The sequence below is a fragment of the Nipponia nippon genome, unplaced genomic scaffold (assembly GCF_047370975.1).
Source record: "Nipponia nippon isolate SJK-2023a ecotype South Korea unplaced genomic scaffold, ASM4737097v1 scaffold_10, whole genome shotgun sequence".
Taxonomy (NCBI): domain Eukaryota; kingdom Metazoa; phylum Chordata; class Aves; order Pelecaniformes; family Threskiornithidae; genus Nipponia; species Nipponia nippon.
Genome location: NW_028262291.1, coordinates 19,141,970 through 19,164,746, shown reverse-complemented (window position 1 = coordinate 19,164,746; position 22,777 = coordinate 19,141,970). Strand labels below are relative to the sequence as shown.

Below are 22,777 nucleotides of genomic sequence, written 5' to 3'. Positions count from 1 at the left end.
AAAACCAAACACTTTCCTCCTCCCCATGTTATGGTCTCACATTGCAACTGCTTTTTTTGTACTCCCTGGTATACATAAGTATATCTTTATAGTCACTTAATTACCTAAATGATTCTAGGTTCTCTGCTTCTTTAAAATAAATAGTTCTCAACTCCTTACACATTCAATCTTCAAAGGCTTTGTTAGCCAACCTTATTACCACTTTAGATTTAATATATAATTTAACTCTCACATCCCCTCATTTGGGCAGACCTACCAATTTTTGGCAGCAACCTACTTTACTGTTTTACTGCAGAGACTTTTTAGGGTTCTCCAAGAGTGCCTTTTTTTTTTTTTTTTAAAATTTGGCATACATTTACTTTGAGCGGCTAACAACTTTTTTTTAACATAGTTTTTAGTTCACCTGTTTAGCTTTCTTTCTCAGACATTAATTACTTCTCCTTAAGTTAAACAAAGGATGAACTATTTGCATCACCACTATTATACATCTTCAAAATAAGGTACTTTTTGAACCAGGTTTCATATATTACTCAGGAGTAGATCAAAACCTGCTTCTCCTCTATTGAATTCTGACTAACTGCTCAAAGCATAATAACATAAAGCAGATCTACAATCAACATTATTTTCAAGTGTGCCTCTTCGCAGCCTTGTCTCTCTTAGCATAATGACTGAAGTACTACTTATGTGATCAAACGTGTTTCAACTATATCATACTACTTCTATTTAGACTTAACACCTCCAAAAAAAAAAAAAAGAGCAAAGAGCAATTTAAATACTTACCTGTTTCTTCAAGATTGTCTTTAACCTGTAACTATTTAGTCAGAAATGTCTATGCTCACTCTGACTTGCACAAATATTTTAGCATCTCAGTGATTATCGTTTTTCTATCAGCTTTAAAAATGCTATATTAAAATTCACATTCAAGGTCAGATCAGCTAAATCTATCTTAATTTACATAACTCTGGTTGACAAGGTACTGTAATTGAATATAGTTTGACTGTGTGCATTGCAACTGGGATTTTGCCTAACGTACTCTTTGCTATTTCTTTCTTCAGCTTGGACTTTTGTCCTATCTGAAGGGATGCATTACTGAATTGTAAACACCTCCACACTTATCAATGTTCTCCAGTTTTGATTTTACAATTCTCCTTGTAATCATCTTAAGTTTTATTAGAAGCAAAAAAGGAACCTAGATGCTTTAAGTCTAATGTACAGGCTGCATCTATGCAAAAAGGTTCATGCTGGCAACTAAAGAAATGTCCCTCTCACCATAAATTTATTACCTACACACTTGAACCATGTCTCTGCCCAGCCATTTGCATCACACTGCTACCAAGGATATCTATCGCCTCTTCTGCAACAACCTAAACTTTAGCTCTAGAGCTTCTTATAACATATGGACCATGGTCCCAGGAATTCTGTCTGGCACTATGTGTTTGAACATCTCGTAAATCAGACCACGTGTGTACCCTGGATGCAAACCACTATGCAGTCCTCACCAACACCGCAAATACACTTTACCCAATAACCATATCTAGCAGCATTTCAAATTGCCTCTTCTATAGCTTCAACAAGCTTCAATGAATTCCTCACGCTTCCTACAAACAATGTAGGCATTTACAAGAGGTGAACAAAGATTTATGGCCTCAAAAAATAAAGCTGCAAAGTACTTGAAAGAACAGAGCAACAGAAGTTCTGTTTTACTTCTAACATGAGCTTCCTAATATTCTTCAGTAAGTCCTCAGCACCGTAAGATTATCCAACTATCAGCCTAAGTTGTGTAGGAACTGTCCATACAAGACGTCAGTTTAAAATATTAATCCAAATGAAACATGAGGCTTGCTTCGAGTACCACAGCATCCTACAGCTTACCAATAAAGTTTCAGTGTATTGTCAGAGTCCAAAAAAAAAAAAAAAAAAAAAAATCAAGACCAGCACACAAATTACGAAGCCAGACGTCTGCACAGGCAGTATTCAGGAAGTATTTTCAATATAAATATTCAATTTTAGAGTCAAGAAATTTCTTGATAGTATTGTTTTTCACTAATGATTTTCAAAATCCATTTTCTCAGCTCTTACAGTTGTAGAATTAGTTTATGCTGTCTACAGCTACACTGTATACAAATGGAAATTAGTATCACAGTGATTTTAATATTTCCATGATAAATGCTTACTTTTCACAAAACTCAATGTTCAAGCTATACAAATACCAATCTAAAGAGTACCTTGGTTTTTTGCTTTGTTCCACACTCAGACTAAAAGCATCCATAACTTCTGATTTACAAAATAGTAAGCAAACCTTAAGCATAAACTTAAAGAACTACACACTAAAATTTAGCAAATATACATATATATATATATGCAGTCTTTAGAGAAAGTTATAATAAACTTCAAAATTATAAATGTTCAGTAAAAAGCTGCTTTACATATTAAGCACCTCATTTCACTAACAGGTGAAAACTGAAACTAAACCACGTAAGACTCCACTATAAATGGAATTGCACACTCCTGTGTTGTTCTCAGATATTAAGTAAGCATTATAAATCAGAAGAATGGAGCATTGTTTTCCAATTCAGTGAAATGGCAATGACAAACATGCTGGCATAAGCAGTGAAATTCCAATACATGAAACCAGTATGTACAATAGCAAGTCAATTGCTACAAGCAACAATGGAAGCATCAAAGCAGCATTAACAGGATACACTTTTTTTAACTGCACACAAGGCATTACATACTTTTAATTTTCTTGTTAAGTGACCTGTGTTTAATTTCTTAACTCATTATTATTCTGTCCCATGCATAGACCCTTTCAGAGTAAACTCAGGAACCTTCTCAGCACAAATTCTTTCAATTAAAGGAAGAAACCAGTATCACCTTCTTTAATATACACAAATAGGTCTTAATGACACTTGCTTCAGAAAAAAATTCAGTGCTAAAATATGCATGCCATCATCTCAATTTTGTTAAAATGTTTCTTCTTTGCAAACTAGTAGAAAAGTGGAGTGTATGGACCTGCAGAAAAATTCTACAATTCCACTGGTCTGAATAAACCAAATACGCTGCAACAACCACATCAGTTTTATTTACAGCATCTTTCTGAAATTCAGAGCATCAAGAAATGACATTTTATCTCACAGAATTCTAGAATTTTCTGAACGTACTTGATTGAAGACTAATGCTTTTATCAAAGTTGAGGACGTCACAACATCTTTGCACAATTCATAATCAAAGGTGTCATAGTAAAGTGAGTCTCAATTGAAGGAAAATTGATTTCCTTTAACATAATTTGCCTTTAGAGTTCAAGTCAAATGCTCAACTTGACACGGATCTAACACAGATGTGCATGAAAGATACACACTGATGAAAAAAGTGTTATTTTTTGAAAAAAGGCTTACTTGAAGATTAACAGAAGGCAACTGGCAGGCTCTCTTCTCAATGTCATTGCAGCACTGAGTTCTTCGCTTTCGAGTTTACAAAAAATCATGACATTACCTGCTTCTCTCCAAATCTTGCAGTAGCAGAACAAATGCAAGATTAAAGTTTCTCTTCTATGAAACCAGTACTATCCCCTAGAACAGCTCACTGACATGCAAATGTTACAGACGAGTATTAACATCATGTTTTAGCCATCAACAACGCTATCACCAATTACTTTAATCATTATAGCTTGAAGCTGAGCAGATGCCTTTAAAGACTTTCCAACAGGTTAAAAGGGCTTTATTAATTTCCAGGAGATGCATTAAATTGTTCTATTGTGACATTCAAGTGGCAATACCTTGTGATACAGTCTGCTGTAACAAATAAAGCTGTTTAGATATGTTCATGCAAAGATTCTTGAGCCAATGAGGATGGGAGTGAAAAAAGAGCTTGGAAACTTACCCAGAGCAAAGTACTCAAGCCCTAAAGATAGGTGAAAATGAAGGGGCAAGGGGAAAGGAATAAGACATGGGAAAGAAATATTAATCTATTTTTAAAAGGAAATGAACCATTTAGCTTCCAAAGGTGAAAGTTGGATAAACTGAGGCAATTGGGTAAAAACTAAACTACCTAATATCAAAAACTAAATGCTGCTAGGATTCAGTCTCCCAACTAATTTGCTTCAGTGCTCTGAACAAATTTCCTAAGTGTGCTGTTTTTACAGAAGTAACAATTAGAGGAAATGTTTTCAAAATACGTAAGCCACCAGGTGTTTGCAGCAAGGATTATATTTTATAGCCCACAAAGGACAATATACACCCATGGTTTTCTGAACAAATACCAATAACATCACAAGCTAACCTATGAAACTCAATACAGACACCTAAAGGAGTAATGTACACATACATACAACTTTGCCTCAATGAAAAATTATATTCTGGACTCTGACAGAGCCCTGAAACACATGGGGTTTTAACCTACTTTTTACAGAGGTGTTTATAAGTTAAGTACAAATATATTTCCTATTTATCCCACAAATACTTAGCTGATAAGAAATATAGCTTGCTTCATAGAACTAACTTCTTTTCGCTTACTGGCTTCCATACACTATCAAGACCACCAGCTTGGACTGTAAGCAACCAGTACACCACAATATTGTACAGCCTAAATTAAGTAATCTTTAGAAAAAGAAATGGGAAGAAATGGTAGATAAACTCAACTTTCAGAAGAGCAACAGGATTGACAAGTTCAAATTTTCCCAAACCCAATCCACAGACATCATCAATGGCAACTGTAGTCTGTAGCAACTAGCTCTATTGTCAGCAGGTGTTTAATTTTTAAAACTTTTGAAATGGATTAGCATGATGCAAGAATATTCTATGGCCATTTCTGCTTTCACCACAGTTCTGTAACATGTACCATCAAATGAGGGGAAAAAAGCATTACTTGTTTTGGCATTTCAAGCTTCATCTGCTTACCACAGTGACTAACTGCTTGCTACTACTATTCACCTCAATTTGTATGATAGAGATACATGTGATAGGAATTAGTTGCTTCAACCTTAATTAGAAGGTTAGTTACAGAAAAAACAGGTTGGCCTTCATGACAGCTAAATTTGACTTAACACCATCTCTCTTTAAAGCGCAATTATTTTGGACAAATAGTTAACAAATAACTGTTAAATTGTCTGGATAAGCATTTTAGTCCACCCATTGTATTTCCATCACAGATAAGACTTAGAATATAACAGTCTTGCCCAACAGCAGAATCTCCTCCATTTCAGATGTAATAAACTGTTCAGTGCTGCTTTTCCACTCTTTTGAAGGAAATGAGCAGAACTTGCTTATTGACTATGCTCATTTAACTGGATAGGTAAAAAACTAAACTAACAAGATGGGAAGAAGGTAAACACTTTCCTGTGGAGAATACTGATGCCCTACCATTGCCCTTCTTGAATCAATCTCAAAAAGAGAGAAAACCCTATACAGTGTTCCAAAGCAAGTTTATCAACAGTTTCCCCATAAGATACAACCAATTCAGCTGGGCAGGGAAGGCCAGTAGTTTGCATGAAAGAGCTTATGGAATTCAGGTGGAGCATCTAGTTCAGTATATAGAAAACATTCTGGCAATACTCCATGTCTTCCAAGATGCACTATTAGTTCCTTCATAATTTGAAATTACTGTTATTAATCCATACAATTAAATGTATGAAACAGCAGAAGTATTCCGAAGTCAAGTCACTTTCAAAGTCCAAACCTAACCATCCATCTAATTATTATGAGTGGGTCATTGATTAGTGAATAGGCAAAAGCTTTAAAACTCAGTGTTTTGAGAAATTTTGATGGTGCACACAGAAGTTCTAGAACAGCAAACACAAAGCACAGTAATACTAAAAAAACATCAAAAATATAAAAAAATCTAAATACGTCAAAGGTGGCTTGTAATAAGTTTGACATTTATAAAAGTCAAGGAAGTGTATTCAAGCTTATCCAGAACAAAAGAAAAGTTCAAATCAAGGGGTAGAACTTTGCAATGCTTTAGGTATACAAGTCATGGAATAAGGAAGAATTTTTAATACAGAAGATTATCATAGCAGTAATTAAAACAAACATGCTGGATCTTTCCAGAAGGGCAATGCTCCAACATACAGATCAATAAAATTGTTATATAAAGCCAAATTCTTATATTCTAAAATGTCAGGTATTACTATCACTTGCTAAATATTAGTTATTTCTTCACTTGTCCAAGTACATTTCATAAGTATTACTGAAAATACTCTCAAGATAAATACAAAATTTACAGAACACTAAGATCTGAACATCAAGGTACACCACCGTACTTGTTTTTCAACGTTGAAGGTCTAGTATCAGTTTCATCTGTTCAGTTCTATGTCTAGTTTCAATTATACCTGAAACTAGTCTCTTGATTTCTACTGTTTGTACTCTCACTGGCGCAGTAATTTTGCAGTACGAATATTGTCATTTTGATCCGTTAAAGAAATTCTATAGCACCTTCTATTACATTGCTATATGTACCACCCCAGCTATTGTTTTTCTTTTAACCATACACAAGATAACTATGTTTGAAGTTCACTAACTGCTTCAGTATATAGGGATGCGATGAACCTACAAGCAAAAAAGATATGGCATCTAATTCAAACACAGAAAAGCTACACAGAAGTCTGGCTTACCACAATGGATCACACTTCAGGATGCACACACAAGTTGAAACTAGTTCATTGGCAAAGCAAGCAAGACTGAAATCTTGAGAATTAAGCTATAGAGATAAAAGCACTTTAAATGAAGTAAACTATTCCCTGATGAAAACATGCAAAGTATTTAACCTAACTTTTCCATGTTTTGCTCTAACTTAACTCGATAAAAATGAAACAGGAGGTATGATTTTTTAAGTTACATATGCAGTCTTCTGTTGAGGAGGTTTGTTTTTACAGAGAATTAAATTTTAAATTCAATCAGGAATTGAGTCTTTAAAAAAAAAAATATATCTGTTGAGTCAGCACTGCAATTATGACCCACACACTCTATCACTCATTCATACACTTGTATGCAAAGAAATTCAAAATATCTAAATTTATGTCTTATTTTCCCTAAAAAGTACACATATTAATGACTAAGTGTCCATACAACAAACTGGAGCTTTTAAGAGCTGTAAGTGAAATGGACAAAAAAACCCAAATGAACTTTACTTATCAGTTACCTAAGCAGGGCAAACTCAAGCTTATTAACATACTTTAAACTTTTCATCTTTGATAGAAAAACTACAAAACCTAAGTTAACACATCTTTCTATACAAGTCCAAAACTTACTTTGCACAGACTAAGAAAACTGACAATACTTACTTTAGCTCTTCTTGATGTATTTACATAACTATCTCAGAGCTCCCTAACATTTTTCATTCACTGTGCTACACGCTTCACATGCAGTGTAGCAAGTTTCCAACAAAGCATAGAAAAAAGCAGAAAGCATCTTTTTCCAGCAAAGAAAACACAGAAAGCATCTTTTTCCAGCAAAGACTGCAGAAAAGTCAATCGCTTTACGGGCTATTTAAGCTGCAGTTCTGACAGCACAAGTCATTTGGTGCACTTTCTGAAGTCTGAACAGTTTCACACATGGATTGCCACCATTTAAATAAGCACACATTATATTAGAGTGTAGCCTGCTAGATATTTAGTTATTCAGTGACCTGACATAAGTCTAAAAGAAATACTCTACTTGTTCCAACTTAATATTCATTTTAATCCATTTAATCAAACTCATGCAGCTCCATTAAACAGGGTACAAGCCTGAAAGCAGACCTATACTTCATTCACTCACTCTTTTCCTCCCAAAAATGTAACATGGGAAAGTGGTCACAGACAAAACCATTTATAGCTTCCTTTGTATTTTAAAAAACAGGAGAAATTTGGTAGTTATTTCTGCAAAACCCTTCACCTGGAAGTTTTAAGAGTCTTCAAGGAGAGAAAACATACCTGCTATAGGCACATATCCAACTCCTTGCTGATATACAGTGGGCATCAGGACCACTGGCTGGGGCTGCATCATCATGGCAGCTGGCAAAGACTTGACACAAAAAGCACAATAGACAGATTAGAACTACTCAAGAAATAGAAAAAAACTAAAGCAGCCATTAAAACAATTAAAATAGTATTTGCAAAAAAAATTGTTACATTGCAAATCCATGTTCAATATTACAATATGATTATACTAAGTGCTAATCTATATTAAGCAAAATCTCTGGCAAATTAACTGAACTACCATCCTTTTAAGCGACAATTAATTTGCCTGTAAATCAATATAAACACATCATGTCAAACTAGCCTTTTGCAACAGTAGTGATAAATTTTGCCACTGAAATTTTGTTACTGAAGTGAATTATTTTAAAATAAGGGTTTATTCAGCTTCCATGCCTTATTCTTGTGAAATGAATATACAACATATTCATTGTAAATGAAAACGTAGAGCAAACCTAAATTTTATTAAAAGCAGTATACCGCTCCTAGAAGGAAATTTTAGTTTAAATCAATTATTTTTGAGATAAACCAGTACTTTAAACAAAATATCAATTTAACTCCATTCCCTTTTACTATCACAATTCCTGTTCAGTTTTATATTGGAAAATATTAAAAGGTCAGATTCTATGTACAGTACATTCATGGGCAGACAGTTTTAAAGGTTAATTACAAACTCATTTCTCCTAGGGATAATGGATGTGGGGCAGAATGTGAATTTCAAACAGCAGGGAACATCTGTTCCCAGTTGTACACTCAACAGCAACTTGGAACTTTTGATCATGTACAAGCATATTAGGAAGCATTCAGGGCTGCACATGCTACACATGCTATCCAACAGCTACTTAAGACAAAAGTGATAGATGACAGAATAGTCCATGAGCTGCTAAATGGACCAGTGTAAGTCAGCAGTTCATGACTAGGAGCACCAAATGAACAAGAACGGAAGTAAAAAACAAAGTAATCCCAAAGAGCACTCAAACTATCCAGAAAGACCTAAAACAGAGAAGAGTTTCCATTATTTTTGCTTTTAAATTGACATGACTTTCTAAAGATGTAGGGGAAAAAAGGTAAGTTATTGTTAGATTCCATGAAGCCTTTTAAAAAGTATTAAATTAGAAATGACAATGGACCATTTGACTGAGGATTTCTTTTTTATACTTCTATTAGCACAGCAGTAAGCTGATTTTTTGTAATTGCAAAACCAGATAAATAAATACCCACTTACCACTGCACCAAGAAGTATTTACTGCCTTAACTAATATTTTTGACTGTCATTCCCCAAGTTAAGTATAATTATTTTAAATGCTAACACACACAGACACCCAGTAAGGTACAATGGAACTACTTCTACCTCAAACTAAAATATCTCCCTCCCACTACCCAAGAAGCTTCTCTCCCCTCCTCCTCCCACCCCAAACTTGGCTTACCGTGTACGACATAACTAGATTAATCATTCCTTCCTTGTCATCACCCTGTCTTCCACTCAGACTATACCATTCATCCTCCACATTTCCTTGTTTCAGAGACTCAGGAATTGTAATGTGTGTCCAAGCGATGCGGTCATCCATTGAAAAGGCCCGCTGGAATATAATAAAAAAAAATTATCAAGTTAATTGTCTTGAGGGGAAAAAAAAAATCTTCTGATTATTCTTGACTAACACTTCCTTCAGTTTCAGTCTATTTCATTTTGCCAATTTTATTTTTAAGTTATTCCTTTTGAAATTACTAAAGTGTTGGTAAATATTTTAGCCATCTCCTTTCCAACAAGGATGAATGATGCTTTACGTGCAATTATGCATTGATTGCAGATATTCAATAATAAGAAATTGAAAACCTATGTGAATCTAGTGACATTGTATCAGATGCCATTAAATGAATGCAAACAGCTTCCATTTACACTTCTACAATAGGCTGTGAACTCCAGTAATTCAAGTGCAGATACAAATACTGATCTGCCACCCCTGTTGCAGCAAGAAACAGACACTTCAACCAATCAACTAAGCCCGCAAAATACCATCCAAAAGCCTCACTTGCGTAATGACCACACAGCTGGTGCAGTGTCAAGTTTTACTACACACAGTAAGAGAGGCAGCAAAAAAAAGGTAAACCAGAGATTCTAGCCTCAGTTGTAGACTTAGTTTAAATTGTTCAAGAAGGTACGTTTGTGCTAAGTGGAACAGCTGAGATGCAGGCACATATTCCCTGCTGCCAACAATAACAACACCCAGCAGAACAACATACTAGAACATGAGATGGTACTCTTCTAGAAAAGCTTTGTAGAGCAGATTAATAGCTCTGGTAGGCAATCAGACCCATTCATTCTCTAAGAAAATGAAATTGTTCGGAGGTTAGGTATTTATTACCACTGTGTCTTAAGTAAAGCATAGACAAGTGCCTACATGCCCACTTGGAATGAAATTCAGGCAAATAGAGATTAAGTTATGTTTCTGCTAATAAATCCTAGTGACCACACACAGTCTATATTTGACAGTTTTATTTTTGGCATTTCCAAGCTTGGGAAAGCTTCCGAGCTCCTCCTGCATTAGAATAACACTGAAGAATTTCAGCATTGTATAAGCAAGCCATTTTTAATAGGGACAGTACAGAATATAATATAATATAAAAATATAATATAAAAATATAATATAAAAATATAATATAAAAATATAATATAAAAATATAATATAAAAATATAATATAAATATAATATAATATAAAAATATAATATATAATATATATAATATATAATATTAAATATATATAATATAAAAATATAATATAAAAATGTATGGTAGTTCTGACCTCATCAAATATCTCTAGATAAAAAGAGTCCACACCCGGGGGAACAGTGCACTGAATAACTTTGTTCCAGCGGGGATTCTTGGCTCCATTATGCGCTGTTGGAGTTTCATACACAGCATACCCCAGCCGTATTCGACAATATGGATCCATGCGGGTCATTCCATAGTTCTTTGCCAATTTTGCCTGGAAAGAAAATAAAGCCTATAAGTGTACAATATTGACATTAACTTGAGAAGTTGATTACTATTCGTTCACAAAGAGAATCAGATATTGAACAAAGGACTAGATTCAATTATGAGGTAGACAGGAAGGAAAAAGATTATCTAAAACATAGAACAGGCAATGACACCACTAAATGTCTGGGAGACCTTCAAAAGGGAGCCTCTTTTTAACCTGTCTGTTGTAGAAAATACACATCTTCACCACAGCTAAAATAAGTTACTTCATACCAAACCAAAAGATATATGACTACAAGGAAATAGTAATAAGTTCAATTTTTGCCTAGGTATCTGCTCTCTAATACACAATCATAAACTTAATGGGATAGGTAACCTGTCCTCTCTCACTGAAGCACTTTTAAAGGATAAAATACAGAAATCCAGTAGCTTCAAGAATATCACACAATACAAAAGCACAAACTCCAAAAGCATTTCAATTGAGGTAAAATATAGTAGATCATACTTTTCAAAGCAATTAAAAAACTTACTTAACTCAGTGGGTGCATTTGATATCACTTAATTCAGTGGGCAACTTAAGTTCTATGTTAGTATAAAAACAGATGCTGCAGAGAATCAGAAGATATCCAACACACTTTCGCTGTAACATCAGAGGAATAGAACAAAACAAGTTGATGATTGTCCTGAAGACAACACTGAGTACTTTGCATAGCTATGCCAAAGTAGAAATCGTACAATCAGGGCACCTGCTGGTTCAGTAATTCATATATTAGAGCTGGTCAAAAGTGTGTCAAACCATTCCTTGTAAATGTGGGCTTAACAATTAAAGTAGGAAAGCTGGCACCTAAATTATGTGCTCTCTAGACTCTGAAGACCTGAGATCAGGCAGTTTACCATAAAACCTCACCAAAACAAAAAACAGCACATAAATTGTCTGTCTAGTAATTTAAGAGGACACAATCAACCGTGCTTAGACAAACTCACCACCATTCCTATATATCTGCAAGGAAAAAAAGCAGTAAATTACCTTCCCAAAAACATTTTTTGATCTTCCACCAGTTTATTAGTAACAGAATTAAGGCATGCTGCTCTGTATACTTTATCAACACGTATTTAAATACAAAAGACTTCAACCAGCTTTTCATGTTCCACAGGTTAACTCTGCCATTTTAAGTCTCCTATCCAGAATGCCACATGCCTCAATACGCAGCCAAGATTCCCACAGCATTCTTGCACAAACTCTCAGACAGGTACAGAAGACTATCTCTTGGGACACCATAGGGTTGCACTGCCATTCAGACGGACCTTGACAGGCTGGAGAAGTGCACAGACAAGAATCTCGAAGTTCAACAAGTGGAAATGCAATGTTCTGCCCCTGAGGAGGAACAACCACATGTACAACAATAGGCTGTGGGCCAACTGGTTGGAGAGCAGCTTTACAGAGAAGGACTTGGGGGTCTTGGTGGACACCAAGTTGGAAATAAGCCAGCAATGCACCTTTGCAGCAAAGAAGACAGACAGCATCCTGGGCTGCGTTAGGAAAAGCACAGCTAGCAGATCAAGGAAGATGATCCCTTCTACGCAGCACTGGGGAGACCACATGTGGAGTACTGTTCTCTTTAGTTCTGGGCTGCCCAGTAGAAGACATGGTCATACTTGAACAAGTCCAGCAAAGGGCCACTAACACAATTAAGGGTTTCACAGAATTACTGAGGTTGGATGGGACCTCTAGAGATTGTCCAGCCCAAGCTTCCTGCTCAAAGCAGGGTCAAATGCTCAGGTAAGTTCTGAGTGTCTCCATGGGTGGAAGCTCCACAACCCCTTCAGGCAACCTGTTCTGATGTCTGACAACTCTCACAGTAGAAAGGTTTTTCATATATTTAAAGAGTTTGCTGTATTTCAATTTCTGCTCACTGCACCTCTTGTCTTTCCTCTAGATAGCACTGAAAAGAACCTAGCTGTCATCTTCATAAATACCTGATGGCAGGGACTACTCATTGGTAAGATTCCCCCCAAGACTGTTCCCCAGCTCTCTCAGCCTTTCCTTGTATATAACATCCTCCTTAATCCTCAATTAAGGGACTGGCCTAGGGAGGGTAGGGGTGGGATAAGGTTTGGACAAAATAAACTCCAGAGGTCCCCTCTAACCTCAACTATCCTCTGATTCTATAACAAGTGGTTACTTACAGACATGGCACCAAGAACAGCCATTAGATTTTATTCTTCAAGTAAGATAAATATTTTTTTCTTGTCTGCACAAGCACCTAAAAATAAACGAGGATTGAACCTGATAAAGACCAGTATCAACTCCATCAGTTCACCAATCCAAACAGGAATCTGGATGTTTCTGTACATAGCCACTCAAACTGAGATACAAAACTCCTTCTTGAACACTGTACTGTCTGCCCCCTTATCTGCTAATTATAATTACTTAATTGTACAAAGATGGTACAATTTATACCTGTACTACAGTAATGCTGAGTCTGCCTACTGTACCCATTGGTCCTCCATACTGTAGCTGCTGAGCTGCCTGGGCATCCAGCTGGATTTGCTGTTGCTGCTGGGTTGGGGTAATGCGAAGAAAATCTTGAGGAAGCTCACCAACATATACCTTAAAAAAGAAAAGAAAAAGATTAAAAAAACCTTCACACTTAGGTCTTCTACTTGCACAATGAAAAAAGAGAGAATAATATAAATCAAAGAAAAGCTTAGCAAAAACATTCAGCAGAATTTAGTCTAGTTTTGACAGCATGAACAAAGAACTAATTAAATGACAAAACTGCCAACTCATGTAGAGAATGTTCTCATACTCACTTTCAAAAACAGTAATTTCCAACATAAGCCTCTGAAAAAAAGTAGGACACACAGAGCCAAGTCTGCTCTGCAACTAGACATTTAAGTAGTCCACAGAAAAGTCAGAGCTACCAAGTTTTACATCCCATTCACATATGACATCTGATGGCACCTAGCTCTTTCACTTATCACTCATGTTGCACCCAATCATTCCTGTGACAAGACATAGCACCCTGCTTTCATTTGAAAGGGTCATTTTCACAGTCACCTTCAAGACAGATCATAAAGACAATGTTTTCTATGAACCAAATCCTTTAACATAACTAAGAATCCTTGAACATAACAAAGATGCCCTAATGCTTTTCCAATGTTAAACATGGCCAGTCTGCAACTTTGGGGACAATTTGAGGATGAAATCCCACCATATTCAAAACAATAATGGAGGAATTCAAGATCTGGTCCATCATAAGAAAGAACAAAAAAAATTCAAAGTAGAGAAATCTTAGCGGAACTCCGTCACATGTGCCAATAAGAATCGGCAGTCACCACGTATTTTCAGTTAGCTTTATGGTAAAAGAAGGGAAAGTTTCTACCTATTACTTGTCAGTTCTATTACTGTCAATTCAACAACTCAGGTTGTTTCTACATTTTAAATGCTCAGCCAACATTATCACTAAGACATTTGGAGAGACCATCACATTAAAATAACAAGCATGCTATAATAATACATTTTAAAAGGCAAATAAAGTGGCATAGAAAACTTTTAATTAAGCTGTACTCATTTCTGTTGTCTAGAGTTGCTTACATATTTAATACAGAACTGTCCACCGCATCAAGACAAAAGACAGTGCAATTTATTATGTTGCTATCCCAGGCAAAATTACTCAATTGTATATCTGGCAGACACATGCCTACAGAACATACTTTAAGACGTTAACAAGCCTCTAGGACATAGCTTTTGAAGATCAGTCAGCACTTGCATGCCAAGATTACATCTTGGAGATAGCAACAGTCATACAAAATGTTATTTGGCAAGAGCTGCAATTTCTGCCTGAGAGCCTCAGTAGGCAACAGTAGGTGCTACAGGCCAGAAAGGAACTTTATTAAAAAGCTAAGGAGGAAGTACTGAATGCCTGCTGCTACGTTATTGGGAGGGAGGGAAAAGACTGAATCATTTCTGCTTAGAAGCACCTTAAAATATTACAATTAAGATCCTAAGTAGCTTAAGCTTTAAAAAGTGGGGAGGGAAATGCGGGCAGAGAGGGAGAAGACTATACTAAAAGATAGTGCTAATATTAAAAGAAAGCTTATTTAAGTTAGGCTGGAAATTAGACATGGTCTTGCAACAGCTTTCTCATTAGAATACATGTTATAAAAAAAGGAGTTAGCTTTAAAATAAAACATAATCCATTTAGAAAAGATTTGAAATGGCACCAGAATTAGCAAGGCAATGGCACTTACAACACAGCAGGTCCCCTCCAACCCTTGACCTCCAGGAAGTTTCAAATCTGATGTTATTAGCATCTCTAAGAATAGACATCAAAGATTTACCATAGTCAGAAGTGGTGGCTGCAGCCCTGGAATTACATTCCCCATATGTGCAAGCTCCCTCTGTCAACTTCTCAGAAAACAGGATAGCATATTTTGTCTCAACCACCTTAACATGGACATTGGAAAGTTTAATTCATTCACAACAAGTGAGAAGTCTAATAATATCTTTAACTTTTTAAATTTTATTTTAAGTCACCCAAATACTACTCCAAAATAAAATATATAAACTAGTCTCTGTACTGAGGTCTGAAAGGGACAAATAAAATCCGTAAGTGAGACCAAAGTTTTCTTACAGCATCTAAGCTGATTTTAGGTCATTCAGTTATCTCACACAAAGCTACATTCTTCTCCTGGAATTGCAGGGCAGACATACACAGAAACTGAAAACAGCCAGTGTAACTAAATTCTCAAAAGATCCGACTGGTAAACCCCCCCAAAAGGAAGAGTGGGGAACAGGAGATGCATATGCTACCATCTTAAATGTTCTGCTCTGACTGAGATCTGGTACACAAGTCCTGGTGATATATTCAGTGAAATATCTAGGAGAGATGCTTATTGAGGAAAATACACTACGCAGTAAGTTCTTGTGCTAATTATCAGTTGATTCCATATTGATAGAGACAAATCAGTACCATGCAATCTTTTATCTATAAAGAAAACAGGTAATTGATGTTTTCCTCAAAGCATTTAAAAAGCAGGCACATAATTGCCACCTCCAAACCTGAATCAAAAATACAAAGTTACATAACCAAAGTTCAAACACAGCTTTTGTTTTTAAAGCAAGGAGAACATAAGTGACAAGCTTGTATCACTGATCCTACTCAACACCTACTTTACAAAAAACGCGCTTCCCTCTACTATAACAACATTTAAGGAAGAATGTGAAATTCAACCCTGCTCTGCCATTAACTGTAGAACAAAAAATTAATTCCATTTAACATTTGAATTTTACTACAACTCTCTTTTCAAGCAAGACAGCAATATGACAGTGTTAAGCAGGCATTCACAAAAATAAGCCTGCCTTGTTAATTACTTCCTAATAAACTTTATTGACAGCACTGCATATCAAAAATATGAACTACCTAGAAACAGAATAATATTGCCCTTCCTATCTGCTAAAACTACCTTAGAGCTAGTTTTGAGGATCTTCAAAGTGAAACGCTGCAGGTATACAAACTGCATTTCAACTTCTTCAAATCGAAGGCGGTGTGATGTTCTACAGCTATTTGAGCTAATTTAGGACTGGGCGGTCTCAGTCTCACCCTCCTGCTTCTTCTCACCCCCATTTCTTGTGCAACATTAAATGGTGCTAAGGCAATTTTAACTTATGCTAGTGCAGAGGGCTGATCAGAAGAAAATGAAACATGGGTTGGAAGTACAGGGAAGAGCAGAAGAAGTCATCAGGACTCTTACCTTGCTAACTGATCATGTGAGCACTGGTACCTACATATGGGAGGAAAAGGGAACAGAGGCAAGGACAACCGCAAATGCCCTGACTTACAGAACCACATGCCAAGACACAATACATACGTTTAGGGAACTGTAACTAAGGCTTCCACACTAGCAATTACCAAGGAACTCCGATACTAGGTTTCAGAGAAGTTTCATGTTCAAGAGCTTTAAACACCTACTAGTCAAAAAAGTTGTAACCATTCCCCTTTAAATGGTCTTACTGTTTTTAAGAAAGAATAAGTGAGTGAACGAGAGAGAATTTTGAACTATTATTCTATGTTTTGCACACTAAAGAAAAAATTGGGACCAGATAGGATGCATCCAGAGGTCCTAATAGAGCTAGCTGATAGTTTTTCAAGGCTACTCTCTATCATCTTTGAAGGTAATGGAGATTAGAGAAAGTCCCCTATAACTGGAGAAAGACAAATGTCATACCCAGCTTTCAAAAGTGCAAGAAGGATGACCTGAGGATCAACAGGCAGGTCAGCTTCACTTTGGTTGCTAAGAAAGTCATAGAGCAAGTCCTTCTGGAAGCCATTTCTATACATATGAAGGAAAAAAACAGGGACTAGGAATAGCCAAGGGTTTTAAAAAAAAAAAAAAAAAAAGCAGCCTAATGAGCCCAATTGCCTTCTACAGTAAAATTATTAGAATCTATGAACAAGGAGAGAGTGGTATGTATCAAAGATCAAAGCCGGGTCATTACAATCCAAATGGGTGGACCACTGAATGGATGAGAGACTGGCTGGGTCACTAAGCTTGTCAGTTGAAGTTCAGTGGTTAATGACACTGGAGGCTGGTTAAAAGCAAAGTTTCTCAGAGGTCTGTACCGAGACTAACATGTGTCTAATATTTTTCCTTATCAGTGACCAGAGGTGAAGACAGAATGTACCCTTATCAGTTTTGAGGATGACACCAAATTTGAGGGGGAATGACTGGTATACTTGAGGACAGGACAAACAACCAGAGACACAGAAGAATTCACTGGCAGGAATCTCATGAAATTCAACAAGTGCAAAGTCCTGTACTTTGGACAGAAAAATCCCTGGCACTGGTACAGACTAGAGAACAACCGGCAGGGCTGCAGCTCTGCAGAGAAAAACATGCGGGTCCTGGTGGAGAGCAAGCTAAACATGAATGAGCAGAGCACTCTCACAACAATGCGGCCTATATACAATGAAGCATACTATACTGGATCAACAAAAGCCTAGCCAGTACGCTGAGGAAAATGATTGTTTCCCTTTACTCAGCACTCATTAGACCACATCTGGAACACTGCAACCCATTTGGGACCCAGCAGTACATGAAAAATGATAAACTTGAGTGAGCCCAGCAAAGATCCACCAAGAGGGCCCATGAAAAGGGCTGTAGCACAAGACTTTTGAGGGCAGGCTGAGAATTTGTTTAGAGTAGAAGAAACTTAGGATGCACCTCATAGCAGCTTTACAGTATCTATAAGGAGGTCATTAAGAAAACAGAGCCACATTCTCTTCTGAGATGGAAAGCAAGAAGAAAGGAGACCTCAACTGTCAAACTGAAACAGGGGAAGTTTGACATGAAATAAGGGGGGGTGGGGGTGGGTGGGGCAGAATTCACTGCAGGGACAGCTACAGATAGGAACAAATTGCCCAGGAAGATTGCAAAGATCCTACTGGATAAAACCCTGAGCAACCTGGTCTGAATTAAAAATTGACCATGTTTTTAGCAAGAGGTTGGACTACATGGCCTCCTGACATCCTTTCTAACCTAAACTACTCTAGGATTCTGTAGAACTCACGTTATAGCATGACACATCCCCAGTTAAACTCCTGTAGAATCATAGTCAAAGGCTCTACTTCAGAATTTCAATTTAGAGATGGACAAAGGAAAGAGTTAACATCAATAAAGTTTATTACATTTACAGATTTTTGCTGTTTGTTTTTTTTGTTTTGGGGGGAGGAGAGGGTTGTGTTGTTTTTTTAAACGTCACCAAAATAAAACAAGTGTCACGGACTGCAAGGTACCAGACATTTCTTCTCCTGTTCTTATTATTTTTTCCTGTTGCCAGAAATTTCCCATCTACGTTGTCACTTCTGTTGCTTCCATATATCTACCTATAAAGGCTTTATGATTCTACAGTCATCACCTTAACAGTATTTTCCCCTTCCCCCAATTACACCACCTATATTTAATCTTGACCAAGTATTTTTCCACAAGCTACTGCCTCTAGATTTTCCCAGCACATCTAAATTTGTCAAAGACATTAACATTTAAATATCTGCAAAATACATTCCACAGTGCAAAAGCACAACTGTTAATAAAGAAAAAAAAGTTTGACTTCACTGAAGAAGAAATCAATATGAAATATTGGTTACAATCAGGAAAGATTCCGTTCTTCACTAAAACAATAAATTCCTACTAAGTATAGCAAGAACTATTATATTCGAACGTGAGTTAAAAATTAAAGATAGAATGACTGTTCATAGACATCTCAAAATCAAGAAGTGTTTCTAGCACATTTGAGCTATGCAGATTTGGTCTGCGCTCAATGTAACAGAGGAATAACATTAGGAAAAGCCATAGAAACAGCTCAAAATAAGGAAACCCATAAATTCACATTGGGATTAGCATTAAGGAGAAGGATAATTGCCATCAATTCCAGGAACAGGCTTCTGATTTTTTCTACACTACCCCTAGACATACTAATACAGACCTCTCTTCCCTCCAAGTCTTGGTTAAAAGAAAATGCCATTGGATGCAACAGAAAATAAGTCACTTAGTGCCTTAAGGTACTTCTCTTACCTGTTAGAGAGCAAGAACTTCACACCATTACCAATGCTGCTCTCAGCATTTTCTGTCAAAGGAACATGCTCCAGAGATCAGATCACAGCACTTAAAAATTAATTCACATTTTGCTTAGAAACACTCAATGACATCTTACACCCTCAACTTTTTAAACAACTTCTGAAATCCAAATTGATTGCAACAATGTATCTCTATGAAATTTCCACCTTCACAGATCAGGATTTTAATACTACATATATTCACATTCTAATAAGAAACAAAATATCTAATAAAATACTCAATTATACCCAGAATTATCAACACAATTAGTTTGCTGATGGGACTTTGTATTCAAAATTGCTCATGTGACAGCATAACATATCAACACTGGACAATGCAAAGAGGAATTGCTTCTTTGTCACCTTCATTCAGAAAAAGATACCAAAGTTTTGAAGGGTCTCGAAACAAAACTTCAAGTAAAATCAGAGAAAATAAGACTTACGTAGTTAAATGACAGTATTAGGACAAGAAAAGAGAAGTAATCATAAATATAGCCTGCCCGTTAGAAGATTTCCAGTCATCAGAGTAGTGATTATTAGGGAAATAAGGAGCAGAAATCTAAGTACTCCTAGCTTGCTACTTGATCTAATTTTGGAGGACCTGACATATTTGCCAGTATGGTGAATAATCACAGAGATTAATTTTGGGTGTGCTTGGCTAGCTAAGGAATCACAAATACAAGGTTTTGGTCTCTCAGACTTAACCTGAAGCCTGATCAAATTGTTCATTAATACCTTTTCCAAGTGAGAGGTATCATTTAGCAGCCCTTATATGTTCAGCTAGAGTTCAGATTTCAAAAGCTGTTTTGTTCTCAAAAGATCACAAAACATGAAAACACGCTAATTCCATAACATACTGAAAACAGCCAGAGAATTCTACATTCTAGCAGAATATTTACCACTAACGAACAGGATGAATTCCAGTTCTGTTTCATCTGAAAACTAAACAGCAATCAGAAGTTTTAATTACTCACCAAATAAGCATCGTCAGAAACTAGAAAGCACAGGTATAAGAACAAGACTGGCAACAGTATAGCAGCATACTTTATTTTCCTACCTGCATGAAACAAGCTTGAATATTTTCTTGCCTGTTCAAACAGAAAGGGACAGAACTGTTCTCTGCAGCACTAAAGAGAAAATGTTTCCCAATCCTTTAGCACCATTTAGTGGTTATTCATTTGTAATGCAGTTGTATATATAGAAACAAATAGAATTCTATCTTCTGCTCTAGAGAGAATTAAGAAAGGCTAGCATGTACCATATCAGCATCCTAACCTGTGTATGGCAGCTTAATAATGCATAATTTATTCATTCATTTGAAAGCACTCAAATCTCTAAAGTGGTTAAGACAAGGAAGAAAAACATACACAACAATGTCAGGAACACGTAAGAAAAAAAGGTATTTATATTATTTTGAGCTTCTTTGAGTAAAACCTGTTACATATTGACAGAATTCTATTTGGGTGCAATCACACCATCAACTCTCAAACACCACGGCTTTAGGGATTGCAACTACCTAATTCACCACAGATTCAACCAGAACAACAGTCGTTGTCTTTTCACAATACCATCAAGAGAGAACAAAAAACTTAATTCACTCTTTTTACCTTAATTCTCCGCTTCAGACTTTTATTCCTACAACACAACCATCATCACAATCCATTGTAAAAGGAATCTATTCTGGAAGACCAGACAAATAAGACATTTTAAGGAACTAAATTGATGATCATATAACATTACTGTCATGAGATAACAACAGACAACGATGCAGTTTTTCAAGATTAGCAGTTTAATAATTCACTTCTCTAGTCTTTCACCAAGGCTGCATAGACACACAAAAAAGTAGCTGTTTCTAAAAAATAAAATACAGCAGTTTAAACTGATTGTTTGAGAAAATCTTACTTCACCTGCAGAGCAACATCGTATTGTCAATTACTACCAGATCCTTCCAGACAGGAGGAACAGACAGGAACAGCACATCAGTCGAGAGCTGATGTTATACCGCAGAGTTATACACCACACAGTAGAACAGTCCGGTGTGGGGCAAGATTATTCCAAGGCAAAACTAGCCAATAACACATTCCCAATAAACTATCAACACGAACTCTGAGAAGACTGTTAAATTGGTTTAAGACTGCTCAGTTCCTCCCCCTCAATGCACACGCCTACATACTACCATTGAATGCGCCTTTCAGCACGTTTCACGTTCCAGCTTTCAGGTAGCAATTTCAGAGACAGCTACCTGAATCTGCCCAGCGCAACCATGAAAACACAAAGCTCTACCCTGCTTTAAAAAGAAAGAGGTTTAACTTTGGTTTAGTTTAAGCCGCTCCCTCCCTTGGAAGGCCCTTAAGACAAAGGACGGGCAGAACAGCCTCTTCAAGCCCTACACGCAGATAGGAGGGACTTTCCCCTCCCCTTTCCCATAGCCTCTTGGCAAGACAGAGAAGCAGGAGAAGAGGCAGACTTTCCTTCCCCCGCCCCCTCCTGCCGTATCACGGCAGTCTGGAGAAGAGAGGTCTTTTCTCTCCTCTCTGCCACGGGCCGCGAGCGGGGGAAGGGAAGGAAGGAGGGAGACAAGAAGGATGAGTCACCCTCCCACCGAAGCCCAGTGGCAGGAGCCGGGCCGAGGGGAAGAGGGACAGAAGCCGAAGCTCAGAAGGGTCCAAGCCGGGCCTCACCAGCCCAACGCGGTGCAATTCGCGAGAATTAACAGGAGACAACCTTCAGAGGCCCCTGCGGCTGATCCTCACCCGGCAGCACTCACCGGGCCCCGTTGAGTCGTGACGGTCGTCGCCATAGCGCCTCCCTCGGGCCGAGACCCTCCCTTCCTTCCTTCCTTCCGCCCCCCCAGGCCACCGCCGCCGTCGCTACCGTTACTGCTCCAACGGCCGCGGCTAACCGTCACTCAGCGCGAGGCTGCCGAGTCAGCTGACCCCGGCCCCGCCCCCAGCGCCGCGCGTGCCTGCAGCAACCCATCCCTCCCCCGCCCCTTCTGGCGGTTTCCAAAGCCGCGCCGTGCGCATGCGCCAAGGGGAGGAGGCGGGGCACGCGGGGACCGCTCCTTGCGCTTGCGCCTGTCGCCCTACTGAGAGGGGCGGAGCGGGAAGCGCGGAGCCACTCCTGCGCATGCGCGCTCCGCTCCGCGGCCCCCGCAACGGAGCGGAGCGCTGCGGGGGGCGCCGCAGTCGCTAGGGGGCGCCGCGGCGCTGGGGAGAGGCCGGGGCGGGTAC

General features: G+C 37.6%; 1 protein-coding gene across 15 annotated transcripts in view; it reads right to left on the bottom strand.

The window, feature by feature from the left end:
* The window catches only part of TOLLIP (toll interacting protein), a 36,564-nt gene extending 14,076 nt beyond the window's left edge, over positions 1–22,488 (bottom strand). For 4 of the 15 annotated variants that reach the window (XR_015701864.1, XR_015701866.1, XR_015701865.1 and 1 more), the window contains exons 1-7: positions 22,312–22,421; positions 15,181–15,245; positions 13,388–13,537; positions 10,751–10,933; positions 9,376–9,528; positions 7,907–7,997; positions 3,880–3,900 (exon numbers count right to left, since the gene is read on the bottom strand). Coding sequence is in view for 11 of the 15 variants with exons in the window: in XM_087745795.1 (XP_087601921.1) it covers positions 3,880–3,900; positions 7,907–7,997; positions 9,376–9,528; positions 10,751–10,933; positions 13,388–13,537; positions 15,181–15,243 (661 nt within the window). In the remaining 4 variants the exon portion in view is untranslated. Of the gene's footprint in view, positions 1–3,879; positions 3,901–7,906; positions 7,998–9,375; positions 9,529–10,750; positions 10,934–13,113; positions 13,191–13,387; positions 13,538–15,180; positions 15,246–19,503; positions 19,519–21,151; positions 21,225–22,225 lie in introns of those variants that run through there. The other 11 variants (XR_015701867.1, XM_087745799.1, XM_087745804.1 and 8 more) reach the window with 10 other exon arrangements.
* Between the last annotated feature and the right edge of the window lie 289 nt (positions 22,489–22,777).